Below are 18,303 nucleotides of genomic sequence, written 5' to 3'. Positions count from 1 at the left end.
CTTTATATGTTGAAGGGGTTGTGTCTTTGTGGATTTTGTCCCCAAAAGTTCATTAATTGCAAATCTAACATGACAAAATAACTTGGTTAAAATTATTCTTTCCAATGGCATAGATAATTAAAATCTATACAATTAGAATTAAACAATTCTGTCTAAAATATTTTTGTTAATATATGTTCATTCATACAAAAAGGCCAATTGTGTTCCCAAAGTTGAGAGAACTAAGCTACCCATCTGTATGTCATTTAGTACAAGAGAAGCAACTGCAGGTTTAAATTACATGGTATTGGATTGCAATTTCCTAACATTGGATGCTTTTCTGCTTTTTTACCTTGAGTCATTTACTAAGGAGTGTTCATAAAAAGTAGCTTAAAGCACAGATGCTTGCAAATCGTTTAGGCAAAGATGTTTCTCTCTTTTTCATTCTGCCTCTCTCAAAAATCTCTCTTTCTGAAGAAAAGAATAAAACTGTTGGTCAGTATTGACGAACCATGTCAAGGATTTGTACAAGGAAAAAAGGTAAAATTGAAAACATCTGATTGAAGTAAATAAGACAAACATAAAAGCTTCACTGGTGAATGAAGGGTACTGAAAAAACTTTATTTCATAGATTAGAAATTACTTTTGATCTAAACATTCTTAAAAACAGATTGTTTTCTACTATGAACCATCTCATTAGCTGTGCTACAGAGACCTCGTTTTAATGGCAAGCTTTGAAAGACTGCTGCTGTACTCTTTTGTTAGTCTCCGTCTTATTTGTAAGGGGGATAAAGATTTCATTCCAGCTTTCTTTGTTTGTCTTTCAAGAACCACTAAAGCAGTATTCACACAAATTTTGTAGGAATGTGCCCTATGTCATAGCCTACAAATTATTTGGTTTTGGTGCACTTAAAGGTCATCTTCCAAATTAGCAAAATTTTCCTACATCCTGGCTTTTCAACCTTAAATATAAATATTGTTTCCTAACTGTAAGTGAGGTTTGTTCTTTAAGAAATGCTAGTGTTTATTTAAAGTTGTCAAACTTTGTACATTTTTATTCTTTGGTCATACTATGTTCTCAAAATAATTAGGCTTTTAAAGTGTACCTAATAGCAAAAGGAAGTATATGTGGACTAGAAACAACCATTGTGATTTAATACTAAACAATGAAAAGTTAGTCAGATTTTAATAAATTTCTTGCCACATAGTTTAATAATAATACACTTCCTGGACAATTGAAAGCTGTACTATTACATTAGCTCTCCTAGCATCATAACCCAAAACTGGCATATATAAACACAGAAAGGCTTCACTTTTGTCTCTAATTTCTCTTTTCCCTATCAGACTCACTTTTCTAAAGTCATGTGGTGCCACTGTTAATTTCAAAGAAATCATTTCATTTTGAAATTCTAGAATAATTCATTGGATGGTTTCCCTTTACTATCTTCACTTAGGTACTGTAATTTTCTTATTACACAGGGTAATTTAACATTAGTATTATATGACATCTGTTCAATGACCCCTAAATTGGCTTAGAAGTATGTTAGGGAAAGACTTTTTCCTTTATTTAAATGGTTAATAGAGTACTTCGAAGCCACAAGTGAGCATATGTGTATACACACGCAACACAAAGCATATTTGAGAGGGTAATATTGCCACTTTGGTATCTAATCATAACACCATTCCTTACAGAGTAACTTTGGTATATATCAGACCCACCTTGAACCCTATCCAAGGGCATTTATTTGCTAAAATATACCCAAAGTCTCTTTTTATATCAAAGCTTGTTCCATATTGTTGCTTCAAAGCCGGTATTGTCTTGAATTAGAGTTCACTTTCTGCCTTGCCTGCTTCCTAGTCACGTGACCTTAGACAAATGGGTCTCTCTATGTGCTACCACCCTCAGAGGTCTGCTGTAAGGATCATAGCAATTAGCACTTAACAAACACTGTCTAAACAAATGCAGTATTATATTATCATTTTGATTACAGTGAATTCTGAAGTTAAAACTGTATTTTAAAAGGTAACCAGATCAGGTATTTCAGTGTGCTGCAATATTTTATTGGTAATTATTTTTCCATAATAATTCCCTTAGAACAGTATTTTCCTCACAAGTTATCTTTAAAAATGATTAAAATGAGAATTGAAAGAAGAGAAGAAAATTAAAATTTGAGTGCCTACTATGTGCCAGGCACATTTCTAGGCACTTTCACATAACTACATTTAATCCTCTCAATAATTCTAGGAGGTAGATGTCACACCCATTTTACAGATACGGAAACTGAGGCTCAGAGAGGTTATAACATAACTTACTAAGGACAAACAGCAAATAGATATACTGACTCAAATCCCAGGCTATCTGACTGCAATGCCCATGGAAAACTTATGCTACAAATTTCTTCTTTCTTCTTAAATTATGCAATAACTTTCAGCTTGAAAACCATCACTAACAACTTAAGATAATAAGAGAGAAAAGTAATAATCACTACAGTACATCCAGAAAAGTAAAAACATTTGTCTATTAGCCAATGTCTGTTTTCTCTGTGTTCATTCCTTCAGCATAGGGTCAGTGACAAGGTTCAAACGGGATTCTCACAAAGTCTATAAAACGTTGAAAGGCTTTTTAAAGTCCTGTTTAGAAGTAAATCAAATCTGTTAACTAAATCTTAGAGCACTTTTAAGTCATAAATCTTATATTTCAGTGTGAAAATTCAAAATAAAACAAAATCCAAAGATCCCATAACTTTAATTTTGGTCCTAGGATCAGAAAAAATGAAACTATTAAATATCTTCCCAAAATAATAAGTGAGTAAGAGATAAGACTATCTTGTTTTGCTTTGAATTAACTAGGTTAAAACAGTAAAGTTCATGTTGAAATATCTTGCTACTATATTTAAAAATGGTGTATTTTAATTTTCACTATAAATTATAATTTTCAGTTGGTTATTAGTCTGTCATACTGGGAAATTAAAGAAACTTTTATCCCAGATGTAGTAGTGTTAGGAATTTCTAAATAAGTGGGCATTTATAAAAGCCAAATCTAGTCCATTTTTATAATAGAATATAAAATTATATGCCATGAACCATTTTTCTCTTGTGTTTTGTTTGTTTTGCACTCTAGTAATTTAATAAAGGCTTTAAGAAAAAAATGCAAAGCACAAGAAAGAAAAGCTCCATGCTTGTAGAAGCATGCTCAATTTTCTGATTTTTTCTCTCAACGTAGACCTATACAGGAAAAACATTCCTGAGATTAACATACAATCTAAGGCGCCATGCCACTCTGGCTTCAGTCCTCTGGTTTCCATGAAACTAGGGCTGCAGGACTTTCTTTGAGGACCACTGATCTGACATTTTTCTTACTGGTTTTTTAAGTCATCAAAAATGTTGAGTGTTTACAGAGTGCCAGGCACTGTGCTAAGTAAAATACTCATTCATTCATTCAATAATTACTTACTGAGCACCTACTATACGCTGGCATTATTCTAAGTACTTAAGATATATCTGTGAACGAAATAAAGATCCTACTTTCATGGAGCTCCCATTCCAGCAGGGGTAGGGGAAGACAGATAAAACACAGTGAAAATAAGTAAGAAAACTATATAGCCTCTTAGAAGGTGATAAGTATACAGGATGGAAAAAAAGCAAAACTGAGCAGGGCAAAGAAGACTGGGAGTGCTAGAAGTAAGGGCTGTAACCTTAAATAGAGTGGTCAAGGTAAGACTCACGGAGGTGACTTTTGAGCACCGCCCTGCATTAAGGAGGAGAGGAAGTTGACCATGCTGCTATCGGAAAGGAGAGCTTTCTGAACACCCAGTGGAAATGGCCAACGCAAGAGATGAATACACTAAAAAGTTCATACTCCAGTGGTAGAGATGGAGACAAGTAATTGCAACGCAAGTACTAAAACCTGAATATGAATGGAGTAGGTAAACAACAAAGAAAGAATATGCTTTTACATCTGGAAATTTACAATTGCATATCTTAGCACAGACATTGTCTGACATTACCTTCCTTTCTTCCCAAGTGAAATCCTTTAAGCCAAGTGCTATACTCAAATAGCTCTCAGAGAGTATTTGTCTGGCAGAACCTTGAACACAGAATTAGACATGCGGTCTCTGCTAATTTGCTCTATGTATTTAATGTCATCCCTTTCAGACTATAGATCATCATTCCCAACCTGGAGTCATGTGTAAGATACTCAACAGACATTCTTTGGTGATGAATTTTTGATAGGCCTAGAGAGCAAAATCCTTTGGCCAAACAATGTTTTTACCCTTCGGAGACAGTTCACTAACTCTCCGCTTCAGGTGGTAGCAGGGAACATCCATAACTAAAGAAAGTATAAAATTAGTACCTCAACTTAGTTTCCATTTTTTAAAAACATTCTTGATTTTTACATTTAGGTTCAGTTTAATTTCATCTGTCCTCTAAGTCCTAAATATAACACAAAGGAAAACAAAAAACAAAAACTCTAGGTCTTAGGAATCAGAAAGCAGACAATTGTTTCTTTTTAAGGTAAGGATTTGTTTTCTTTTCTATATGTGAGAAAAATCATACCTTTATTTCTCATAGTAGTAATCACATTTAATGCCTTCTTGCTGTTTTTCTATTACTTCATATAAGACAGTTCTACAGAGCAGTTTCAGTTATATTCTATTGATGCATGCACAGAGTTCTAATTAACATTAATGGACGTATAAGCATGCCAAGGCAACACACCATTTTAAACTTCTTGAATTAAACAAGACCATATGTTTTAGTGGTGCATAGCTGAATGATAAAATTGGCCTTCTGGTTTCCATACTGAAGGTTTGAATAGATAAACTAAGAAAATATTTTCAAGGAAGTTTTCCTTCCAAGTCTACATATCCTGATAAATTCACCCCTACTCTGATCTTCCATCTGAATATCCTTAGTACTAGTGTATTTACCCTGCAGGGTACTATTTACATGAGCTAATATAATATATTGCAATTATTCTCAAATGTCGTCAGTTGTTTCTGCTTTATTTTCCCAGATTATAAATTCTTTGAAGACATAAACTGTTGAGCCTAATATTAATTCATACCTTCTACAACTATTTATTAAACATCTACAGTGAATTAAGAACTGTGATGTGTACTGGAAAGTTAAAAATGAATAAGTCAAGGTTTCTGCCTTAGGGGAGCACATACTGTAGCAGGAAAGATAAGAAAAACAATCAATACAATGTGCAGTCTTATAGTAGAAATATATGCAAAGTTTTATGTAAAGAGAGTTAACAAAGAAGACATTAACACTCTTAAACTTTGCCCACCTACATTGACTAGGTCCAATTATAATTGGGATATGGAAAGCTCACATTATTTGCAGAAACAGCATCTACAGGGTCACAGGGCCAGAGAAGATTCAAATAGGGAAGAGAACTCCATCCAGACAAGCTGATAGATGTAGTGTGATCAAATATGTACAATGTCAAGGTGGTAATCAAAGAGTCTTTCATGTAAGTGGGATTACCTAATTTAACAAAGCAAAATAGCCAAGATAAAATGTAGATTCTGATTTGGAAGAGGGAAAATTGGGCAGCTGAGAAATAAGGCAGTTTTAAAATTAAAGGGGAAATATGCCAATGTTTTCTCACTGTAAGTCAATGGGAGTAAATGTATTTCCCACAGCATCTAAAGTCTATTAATATGATTTTAAATTCTAGCCTTTGATATTAAGTAATCTGTAAGGCTGCATGATTTTCTTGAGAGGTGACAACAGAGAGCTTTATCACTACATTCATCCGATGATACACTCACCTGAATGAACTCTGTAAGATAGAAACCACATTTTACATTTCTTTTACTTGTGGGTTACAAATTTTTAATTGTTGAATACATGTGTGATAGTCATTTTATCAGCATTCTCTAAGGGCAGCAAATAAAACTAAAGAGTACTCCTCAGTACTTCAAAATGTAATGCAAATACAAGAGCAATGACTTTTTTATTAATGTGGCCCATAAAGACTAGAGTTTAGGGAAATATTCAAAACATGTCTTGATCCAAAAAGCATTTTCTTACTTGCAAAGCATACGAGTAAAAAGAGAAGTTTTAAAGGCACTGCCATCATCAAGTGACAACAGTGGAAGAGAAAGTTACTTAACTTCAAGTCTATCTGATTGCACGTGAAACTTCTGACGAAGTTAAGAGTTCCCTGTTTTTAATTTTTTTTCCAGTATGGGTCTTCACTAGAACATCATAGCCTGTACAGAAAAAAAAATTAAAAAACAGACAGGCTCATTTCCATTCTACATTTCACATGCAATCAAAAAGACTTGCAAAAAATAGTTCTCTCTCCCATCCTCCCTCACCGCCTTGGGAGCACAGACTGAGGAGATGAGAGGTAACCACCCACAAAAAGGAAGGAAAGGAGCCCTCTCTTAGATTACCATGCAGAATTTTATTTCCATGTAACATCAAGTATGCTTTGTTAGAAAGAAAATAAAACTTACGTTGTCTAAGAGCTCAGCTTTGTAAATTTCTAAAATTACATTATCACCCAAATCCAATTTAAAATCTAAATTAACTAAGCTCAATGGGCAGAAAATATGTCTGCAACTGCCACTCAGTGGACAGCTAAATCTGAGTCTAGCTATACATTCCAGAAAATCTAAGAGATTCTGGAGAAAAAAAAAAAATTCAAAAAATTTACAGTTTTATTTATCAGCCAGATAACTAAAGAAAAGGCATAAGACTTCTGAATTATTCAATATATCCTTGAGGGACTGGGGGAAAATTTCGGTCATCTTTGCATCCCCAGCACCTCGCACTGTGCCCTAAGAAGAGTAAGCCCTAAATAAGTGTATGTTGTATTTAAATATTTATTCAACTCTCCATTTTTATTATTACTATTTAAATTTTCTTCCTAAACGATGTTTTCTAAATGATGGCTCTGGCTATGTTTCTTAGAATTTAGTTTAAAAACTGCAACAGTAATATTTGCTTAATAAACCAGTGTAATTTTAAAAAATAAATGGTGGATTAAATTTTTTTCTTTATTACTACTCTGAATCCTTTATTACCTCTCTAGAGTTCCACTTTCAAATATTTTATTATGACTAATATTCCATTAATTCTCTGGATTTAAGACTATGAGGTTACCTAATCCAGCATTCCCCAAAACATATCCTGTGAAACGGTGGCTCTGAAAAAAATGTTCACAAGTAGTTCCTCTTGAGGGGTGAGGAGAAGTTTCTATAGTCAAACCAGATCAGGAAAATCTAGGTTACATGGGTTTCCTAATGAAGACTTCTTTCAGACTTTCTTATGCTGATGTGCATTATTGAACACGTGGTATTTTGACGCACCATTATTTTATGCTCCACCAGAAAAGCAAAAAAGAGTTGTCAATCAAACCATGACACAATACTTTCTTATCAAAATAATTTTTAGGGCTTCCCTGGTGGCGCAGTGGTTGAGAATCCGCCTGCCAATGCAGGGGACACGGGTTCGAGCCCTGGTCCGGGAAGATCCCACATGCCACGGAGCAACTAGGCCCGTGAGCCACAACTACTGAGCCTGCGCGACTGGAGCCTGTGCTCCGCAACAAGAGAGGCCGCGATAGTGAGAGGCCCACGCACCGCGATGAAGAGTGGCCCCCGCTTGCCGCAACTAGAGAAAGCCCTCGCACAGAAACGAAGACCCAACACAGCCAAAAGTAAATAAATTTATTAAAAAAAAACTTTTCAGCTGCATCCTCACTACCAAGATGATGAAATGTAAAACCAGCTCATCCTAGAATTTATAAAACATGGTAGTATGCAAAGTTTCTCCATTTGATGACGGGATCAGTTTTACAGGGTATTAGTAGAATGAGTGTTCATAATTTGGGAACTGATGATCTTCCAGTCCAAAGCCCTCATGAGGAAACCAAGGCTCAAAGAAGTTATGGGACCTGGTCACACACCTGGTTAATGAGAGCAAGCTCCGCGTCTGCAGCTTTCCTCATTTAATTCTCTCATTCAATATATTTCCCTCTTGAACCAATGCTCTGTTGTACATTAACATGCCCATCTTTCACTAACCCATGTGCCCACAGCCTGTTCCCACCCCTACGCCACCATCCTCCCCTCCTACTGCCTCCTGCTAATTATAATTACATCTACACATTCCTTCAATATCCTCCAGGAGAACTGTCATTACTTCAAATCCTAATCCAAGAAGCTAGTCAGCCATTCTGGGCAGAAAGAAGCACGATGCTTCTTACTTCTTCTACTTCTTCCTTCAATAGTAAGCAAGGAGGAAATGTGTAAATAGAATCATAAAAACACGAAGTATGTAACTCCCTTCATTCTACAGATAACAAAATTTGGACCCAGAGTGGCCATCTTTCTCAGAATGTGCATTCCTTAAGAACAGAGATCACATTACTTAATACGTGGCATTATTCTGATACATAAGATGTTGCTACTTGTTCATCACCATTCATTCATTCAACAAATACTTATTGAACACCTATTATGTGATAAACACAATTCTAGTTGCTAAAACGGAGTAGTCAACTAAACAGACAAAAATATCTCTACCTTTCTGTAGCTCACTTTGCGGGAACCAAGGGTTTTCCTGTAATAGAAATAGATTTTGATGATCAAACCTATCAACATTCCCAGACTTATTTGATGTTCCACCCCTGACTTTTTATATTTTTCCAGTTTATTCTCCCTTACATCCAGGGATTAAAGTTGCACAGAATAAATTTCTGGGAAATGTCAGATAATGTTAACACTTGAGGGTAATATCTAACTGTGAACGATTTGACAAGAGTGTATTTCATTCTAAGTTTACAGATGAGGAATAGGAATAAAAGGTACAAAACAGATTCTGGGGCCAGAAAGCAAGTTGGTGGTAAAAACAAACTAGTAAATGCAGATTATGCTTCCAATCTCTTTCTTCATCAATACCAATAACAGGACAGCAAGCTCTGAAACTTGCTGTGATGTTATTTAAAATTTGCACAAGAAATATTAAACTATTAATCAAAATGGAATATGCTACGAAGAGCTGTACAATTCTGTGAGCGAACATGCATTTCTGTAACAAAACAAAATCTTAAAAACTATAGCTATAGAATTTTAGATTATCTTTGCTTGCTTAAAATTTAAGTAATCTAGCGAGTTAGATTAGCAGTCTATTCTTCACTTGCAGTTACGTGGTTGAATACAATAAATACATCTAGTGTTGAAGGAAATGCTTACCATAGTAGTAACTGAGTAAATTTAAATTCTATAAATGTGTAGCTCTTAAAAATCACCTAAATAACTGATATCTTTGTCATCACATGGTGTGTGTGTGTGTATATATATATACATATACACACACACACACACACACACACACACACACATGTATTTTGGCTGTGCACACAGCATGCGGGATCTTAGTTTCCCGACCAGGGATTGAACCTGCACACCCTACAGTGGAAGCATGGAGTCTTAACCACTGGACCCCCAGGGAAGTCCCCATGGTATATTTTTATAACATGCATTTTTAAGTGACTAATACAAGTGCAAATATACTAAATGTGAAAAAGAGAGAGAAAAACGAGGTAATTAAAATAAATAAAATGGGGGTTTTAAATTTTCAAATGGTTGATTTCAAATGCAAAGACACAAAAATAGAGATAATTTGCCACTGCATCTTGGTAAAATCTATTTAAAGCATTTTAAATTAAAATGTATCTAGCAAAAGCAGCCATGAGAAATTCAGTCTTGAAATAAAATGTTTGGGATGAAGCTATAAACTAGAAAAGACTGACAATGAATATTCATCAAGTATTTAGCCTCAATATTAGTGAGTCTTTGTGAACTGTCATTCACGCCCCACTCCTTCATTAAACACGTGTTTGTTACGAGCAAAAGATGGCTCGTTTTAATAAATCCTTCTATGATCTGTCAGGTAAATTACTGTGAACATGTTTAGATAAATAAACTTCTAAGAATGCTATCTATATGATTCCCCAAAAGTGCATATTGTCTAGATAAACTAACTCTGTAGAATTATCATTTGTTTTCAGAACTGATAATATTTTATATTCTTTAGTCGTTAATTAGAGAATTTCTCAAACAAAATTAAAATTTATTTTTTGTTCATGCCCATTTTATCTCTGTTGCTACTAGATTTTGCTATGTATTTTATAATTATTAATGTATGTGAAGAATTTATTCTATATTTAAGAAAAAATTAACAAAATCCACATTTAACAAACCATATGCCCAACACCTTATTCATACAGATGTATTTATCATTCTATAGCAATTTAGCCTTGTGCACAATTTTTAAAACTCATCTAATAATCATATGCTGTACAGCAACTTTTCAGTATTAACTAATACTTTATTATATCACGGAGCTACTAAAACATTTTGTTTTAGAAAAGAATATAGCTGCATTAGAGTACTCATTAATCAACATTTTAAATATAATTTTTCTTAGCTTCCAAAAATATTTTTATTCATGCAGAAAAGGATTCATGCTTAACAGTCAACATGTTAAACTCATAACATTTTCAAGATTCTATAAAAATTCAAAACATAGCAAAACAAAATGTGAAATTTTCTTTAATTCTTGGGTGGTCTGCTGAAGAAAATTTAGCTACATATAAAACTATAAATTACTGTTAAATCAGCTATTTGGATACAAGATAAGTTAATTTATGAAAACGTGTTTTAGTTTATAGAAAGTCTACACATGATAGACAATTTCGATGAGATGTCCAAGCACAAGGGAGTTGGAATCCTGTTGAAAATGGAAAAAGGTTTTGCACTCTACAAATATTGTTTGAACATCATATAAGCAGAAAAATTTGTGGTTTGTAAATCCATGTGTTCTTAACTGAATATTCTTTACATACTTTTGTTTAAGTTTTCACAATGCACCTATGTGCTAATGATATCAATACCCTTTCATGCTGTGAAAGAATGTAAATCTAGTGCCATCTACTGGGAAAAGTAGATACCGTTCAATCAATTAATTGCAAATTATTTTGTGAATTAGGGGAGTTGAAATTTGAATGTCTATTGTTTTAAAAAACCATTTGTTTCTTTAAAAAAAAAAAACTCCCCCAAAGCATTTTCAATATAAATAAATAAGTTAGGTAAGATGAACATGTAAGAATGGTGAAGTTGGGAGACTAGAAGGCAGTAAACTGAACTCACGGGAGAGAATTTCATTGGTGATATCAATACAGAAATCAGAAATTATACATTCTGGCTAGAGTTTTTATATTGTTTTGTGTTTAGAAGGCAGGCTCTGAATCTGTGGTCAAGGAGACCTCTCTTATGAGTATCAGAATATCTAATAAAAAATCTTGAAATTATATGAAAAATTGTATAGGTGCACATATGTATCTTCTGGAGGAGAAAAGCCATAACTTTTATCAAAAAAACCCACAAAAAACCACAGAAATGGTTCGTGTTTTCATGACGCAAAATGGTTAAAAATTAAAACTAATATAGAAAGCCAATCTATTCAGTAAATGAACAACACACCAATGACTTCAATTTTTTTTTAAGGTAAATACAATATCAGATGCTATTAATGAAATATTGCCAGCTCAAACTTGAATAGTAGTACTCCTTATTTATGGATATTGCTCTGGTGCTTATCTGTAGTATTTCCTCTTTACAAATGCAGAACTTAAAGCACAGCAAACAATATTAATTTGCTCCAGAGAAAAGCAATCAAAAGAACCAGAGTTCTTAGTTCTCATGGTAAGTGTAATATGTACTTATTCCCTTCCTCAAACAGTTTATCACCAAAACTCAAATTGTTTGAGAGAAAAAGTAAAAGCAAGTTTGGATAATATACTTTGAATCTGTGTTACTTTTTTTTTTTTTTTCCGCTGTTGTTGTTATTTGTTTAGCTACAATGTGATTTATACCTGAGAAATCTACCATATTGTATTAATGCAATAAAGTGAGAAAAGAGAAAGTTTTTTTTACAATATATTCAAAAGGCAACCAAACTATGAACTTTAATTTAACCTCCTCATTAGATTTATTTGAGACCCAAAAGAGCCTCAAATAAATTTGTACTGTCTGTTATAGCTATCACTTCACCTACATGTAAACTTTCCAAATGTTTATTCATTCATTTAACAAATATTTATTAAGTGCCAGGCACTGTGCTAAGCTCTGGAGCCACAAGCCCCTGATTCTTAGAGAGCTCTACTTACACAGATGATAGTCTATGACTTGCAAACACCATTTGCAAAATTTCTGTCTTTAAGACTTCTAATTTCTGCATTGGAATATTATGACATAATATCTTTATAAGCTGCATAAACTGCCGTGTGGCTCTTCAATTCATGGAGACTGTTAAATATGCCACTAAAGTCAAGAGTAACAACCACATATTATGTGTATGATGTTAGAGGAAAGCACAATTTATCACTGTAATTAGTACTATTTAGACAAATACTCTCACTTGGCTGAAAGCTACCATGATATCTAGTCTAACCTACAATTAGACTTCATTTCTATCAAGCATTGAAACTATGTATAAAATTGTGCTTCCTAATCCCTCCTAAGATAATGCTTCAGTCTTGATTTAGATGCAAGGAATTCTAATGTTCAAACATGGAAAATATTTCTGTCCTCCCACCACAACCAAGCAGATTTTTCTATAAATTCCCAGCCATTAATTAGTACTGAGTTTTAAGATTTGACTAACCCAAAGCCAAAGTAAAAACAATGACAGTTCATAAAATCACAGAATTTCAGAACTGAATAGATTATCTAATTTAAATTCCTCATTTGAAAAATAAAGAGACTGAGATCTGGAGAGGTTTACTGATACGTTCAAGGTCTCACAAGTTAATGACAAAGCTGTGGTTAGTTTTCTGACTCCTATTCCAGTGCTCTTTTTAATACATAAAAGAAACTGTTATAGGAAATTAAGAAGAGCTCTGAGAGAAAAAAAATTTAATTACAAACATGAGCAAACCATAACTCAGATGCACTTAATAAGCTCTAAATTGAAATTATGCCTTATTTAAAAATAAGAAGAAAAGGAAGTCGAAGCTGAAAAATGATAGGTCAGCCTTCTGGAATATGGCCTTCATAGGTCAATCCAGTTATAATCAACTTTAAGAGCCTGTTCCAATTATTTTTCAGTTCTGGAATTATTTCATATTGAATAATAACTAAAATTAGTAGGGTACTGGCTAGGGAGCAGAAATCTTTTTGATTTACAGAGATTTTTGTTGCAATGGGTTTTGACCAGGGAACAGTAAATTAAAGCAAGACGTCAAACTTTTACCTTAATTTCCTATATCTCCAATTTTGACCTCTTCCCTTTCTACTTGTATAAAGTGATAAAGACCAGAATTTCCATTTCCATTTCATTTTTATTTTTCAAAATTTAAATAGTTTGTTTCACATTATTGTTAAACTTAGCAATTTCTTCAACATATTTATATTTCTAAGAGTAAAATTCTGTCAGAGAAATGGATGGTAACAAAGATTTTGCTAACACTGAAGTTATAAAATACGTGGACACTGGAAGACTGAGTCTCATAACACTTTAAAAACTACGGGGTGCTTGAATGGCTAAGAAATTATGGAATACTATTCTAGTCAAATCATTTATCAAAATAAAATGGGCTTACAAGCCCTAAGTAAGAAAGACCGAGTCTCTCTAAGCTTCCATCAGTACTGGATAGTAAGAATAAAAGAAATGTGTTGTATGTTTATAGGACTTGAATCTGGTTCAGCAGGATGTATAAGTAAAATAAAGAGATCAAAACAACAGATTGAGATGGTTATTTCTCAAACATAAAGTGCATTTGTGGTTCTGATTAAAGTAAAAATAGTTAAATGAAAGATGGGACATATTTAAATGTTTTTAAAAGTCTATTGTACTAGAAAAATACAAAATATATATGTATGTATATTGATACAGATGTCTATAGTGAACTAGTGAACATTTATATATAGTGCTTACTACATGCCAGCCACTGTTCTAAGCGCTTTCCACATCCTAACCTATTTCATTCTCACAGCAACCCTTTCAGGTAAGTACTATTATTATCCCCATTTTACGAACAAGGAAGCCAAGGCACACAGCCAGTTAAGTGGCAAAGCCAGAATTCAGATCCAGTCAAATTCCAGAATTTGTGTGCTTAAGCATTGTACTATAATGGTTACTTCTTAAACATTATCAGCTTTGTTGAATTTATCTTTGAATCATTTGATATCAAAATTTAAAGACACATATTTTGATTAAACAATTGCATTATGAAATACTTTAATCCCACAATTGTCATATATCGAGGGATACCATGTTAATTAATAAGTTTCTGTAAATACTTAGCCTCCTTGGTGTATGACAAACTCATGTTACAAGAACTATGCTACTGCTCTCATATCTTGGGGGTTTCTTTTTTCCAGTGGAAAACATGGTTATGTATCAGTTAAATAACTTTCATACTACAATTATTATATGTAGTATATAGTTCTGGAAAAGTTCCCCATGGCACAGGAACTACATTGGTTGATGCTCTCCCTCAAGCTTACATACAATTCAACAAATAAATCTTGTCAGTCCTACAACTTGAATTTCTCTCTTATCTATCACCTTCTTTCCAAACCTACTGTAATGATCACTGTTAAGGCTCTCAGTACTTCATGAGTCCCTCCAGCCTCAAGCTCCTCCAACATACTCAATGGTGGCATGCAGGGGCATGGCGGGGTAGGGGAAGCGAAGGTGTCAGGAAGAGTGGTTTTGGACCCCATGCATTAAGCTTCATTGGCCTCTCAAGTCACCACAAATAGACATAAAATCTTTTTTTTTTTTTAAATAGCATGTTTACTATTCAAGTACAGCTTCAAGACAAAAGCCTTATCCTTCTAATTAAGCCTTCTAATTAAGTTGCCATCTCCACCTTCTCATAGAAATATCTGGAACCAGCACTGAACCTTCCATCATACTAAATCAATAATCCTTATAAAGTGCAAATCAAGTCATTTTACTCCCCCTTCATCCCTTCCCCAAGATTTAAATTTTTTAAAACATCATATGAGGCACTTCATGATTTGGCTACCTTCCTTACCTCTTCTACTTGCCCTCACCTACCCAAGCTAGCCATATTAAATAACCTGCGTTTCTCTGAACATACCTTGCTCTTTCAGGTCTTCATGTCTTTCCCACACTACTTCATATATTAGAAATGTCCTTCCCTCTCCTTGGACATCTGGCTAACTCTTGCTCATAGTTTGAAATTCAACTCAAGCGCTATATCCTCCATGAAGCCCTCCTTAAACTTCAGAGACCTTCTCTCCCTTCCAAAATCTCTTCCCCTAAGCAAAGAGCTAGAAGCATCCTCTGGATTCCCCTAACATCCCAGGCATAAATACTTTTAGTCTAGTCTTATCACCGTATGGTTCAATGGCCTTTACACAGTTCCAACTCCATCTTGTGCTTGTTAAAGAAATTGGCTTGATCTTGTTTATCATTGTATCCTCACTGCTTCACACAATGTCTGGCACTCATAGTTAATATTCAATGAATATTTAATGAGTTGGAATTAAATTCTTTATACAGTATAGTAATAGAGATATGTATACTAAAAGAAAATATAAATAATATTGACAATAATGTTCACAGACTATATCTGGCCATAGTGATTTTCATAATAAAATTAAAATATTAAACATGAAATAAGCACATAATAAAATTTTGGACTTTTATGTCTCAGTTGTTTAAATGCTTAAACTCACATTTTTAAAAAGGGTGGTGGCTCTAATTTAAGAAGCAGTGAACACATGCTATATTAGTTCTCTTTATTTGGTCATTGTTAAATAGAACATGTTTTCTTTATAAGTATAATAACTAACTTTATTACACTAAAGTTGCTCATTTTAATTTTTTCTTTCTAAAGGAATGACCACATGTGGAATGAAAAGCATTTTCATTATCCTTTAACGAGATGAATGTCCTATTTTGTGTGATTTGGAGCAGTTTCTTATCAAGGCTGCCAGCCTCTTATGAACATTACGATTTTCAGATTGTAGTGTGCGTTAAAGAAAAAGAAGATATCATGAAATATTAGTGACAATTATATACTGAGCAAGGAAACTGGACAATGTTTCCAGGGGTTGTTAGGACTGTGGAAATGAATGTTACTCAAAGTAGAGTGGTGATTTATAACCAATTTCCGTCTTCAAATTAGGGCCCAAGTAAAAGAAAACGAAATTCAGCAAAGCATTATGGTGTATCATTTCCTGCAGCAGAAACACTCCCCCACCCGGACCAGTGCCCTTACTAAGTATAGTACAAGAAGCAGCAACCTGAGGGAAGCCCACAGGCTCGCAGGGCTACTGGCTGGCTCTTTGTCACCAAATGCAGCAGGTTGAATGCAGACATCACTGTGATATCTTCACCAACAAAACGAGAGGCAAAGAACAGGGGCAAGAGCTGAGTAAGAGAAAAAAAGAAAACAAAAACAAATTAAAACATCACAAATGTTAAACACATTCACTGCACAATTGATGGTTACGGTTTTATCTGGAACTGAACACACACACAGTGCTAATAAATTTCAAATGCCTATTTTTCATATGGTGGGCTTACTTTCAACCCAGGCTTATTTATATCTTATGAATAAAATACACACTATATAATAGCAATGTAATCTGTGAACACATTTTGCAAGAGGTTGAGAAAAGAGACGAAGTTTAAAACAGTTGAAAGGAATTAACATTTACTGAGTTCCTACCAAGTGACAGGAACTGTCTAGGGCCAAACATAAATATATTACATCATTTAATTCTTACAATAAACCTAGAAGGTAGGTTTTATCACCCAATACATATGTGAGGAAGCCAAGGCTCAAAGGTCCAAGGGCACAAAGCAAATAGCCTGTGGAAAAAAAATTAGAAAACCTTGTTCTATCCAACTACAAAATCCCGCTCTCTCCTCATACCACGCTGCCTTCTTCCAGCAATTATTTGCAAATCTCCCTCCCTGGAGAAGACTGCAAAATACTGTAAGATTAAGAGATTTCTTTTGTTAGAGTTTCATATTTTAAAAAAATAGAGTCAAACCTAAGGACAACTAGGAGGCTTCACTTTATAAATAGTGTTAAGTTTGAAGAAGGCATATCAACCATGAATTTTCATTTGATTTTATGATTTATAATTTCTAGATCAATTCTGTAAATAATGTTCACAATCTAGCCTTAGAAAGGGTAAAAATATTTTTTAAAGCTTTTGGAAATGAATCATGTGGAAGGATCTCAAAACTGTGTGAATGTTAAACTTTAAAGAAAAGTTCAGCTAGGATTTTCTTTAAACTTTTGTACAATCTTTCAGTTGGTAAAGATTAACTTCTAATGAAGGTAGAAGATACTAGATTAACAGTAACTTCTAATATTTTATTTAAAGTTAGCATTATTATTAGCATTATAGTAGTTAAGTGACCTTAACTACTAAATGTCCAAAAATGGATATAAAATTAACGTCTCGTTCATTTCCTGACCCTCATCCCTCACCCCACCCCCCAAAAATAAAAGTCTGTTCCTGGTCTCTTCTGACCTCCTCGAAGAACAAACACATAATAAACAGTAATATATTTTACCAAATCATTCTGGAGTATATCTGACACAAATCTGCTTGTATTAACATGCCTGAACTCTGATTTCTCCAAACTAAACTCACTACAAAACTAAAACATTTTTGTGTTACTAACTGGAGACAAAAGGGAGGAAGAGGGAAGGTAAGTATCACAATGCACAGCCTGAAAGAACCATTAAACATAAATAAACATGTCATTTTCACGAGTGACTGCAGAGCAGGGAAAAGAGAGCATTCCTTTGGAGCAGACTACTGACTAATAAAAGATCAAAGGTCTATACCTCACAACACTATAAATAAAAATGTATTTTTTTCCTTGTGACCTTCTCTGTGAGGAATAAAGTACGCACGGTAAATGTAATCACTTAGCAAAGCTGCAGCCTCATTGTGCTCTTGCAGCTGACTATAAAACGTCTTCCTATCCTGTTTCATCAACTGCTGTACCAGGCGGCCTGCGCGCCTACCGATGGCCACGGCCATCTGGCTTGTGTCAAAGCCAGCGCACAGGAAGAAAGGGAGTGATGTCACTCTGCAGGTCAGGCAAAGAACAAAGATGCATTCTACAATGAAAAGCTGAGGGCCTCAAATACCGGGGGGCCCTCCAGCGTGATATGACGGAGTGATTTAATGTTCTGCCTGTTGCATTTATTTCTACCCAAATAGCCAGGGCTCCATCTAGTGGCAAATTAGTTTTGCCCAGTTTTCTTTAAAAGTGAACCCAGCTACACTA

General features: G+C 34.2%; 1 protein-coding gene across 2 annotated transcripts in view; it reads right to left on the bottom strand.

Moving 5' to 3' along the window:
• MSRB3 (methionine sulfoxide reductase B3) overlaps nt 1-18,303 on the bottom strand; it is a 158,307-nt gene that overhangs the window by 113,392 nt on the left and 26,612 nt on the right. For both annotated transcript variants that reach the window (XM_036865904.1, XM_036865905.1), the window contains one exon: nt 16,290-16,416. In XM_036865904.1, the coding sequence (XP_036721799.1) occupies nt 16,290-16,365 (76 nt within the window). In that variant the 5' untranslated portion in view covers nt 16,366-16,416. The remainder of the gene's footprint in view (nt 1-16,289; nt 16,417-18,303) is intronic.

This window comes from Balaenoptera musculus, chromosome 10 (genome assembly GCF_009873245.2).
Source record: "Balaenoptera musculus isolate JJ_BM4_2016_0621 chromosome 10, mBalMus1.pri.v3, whole genome shotgun sequence".
Lineage (NCBI taxonomy): Eukaryota > Metazoa > Chordata > Mammalia > Artiodactyla > Balaenopteridae > Balaenoptera > Balaenoptera musculus.
This window is presented reverse-complemented; position numbering and strand designations above follow the sequence as displayed.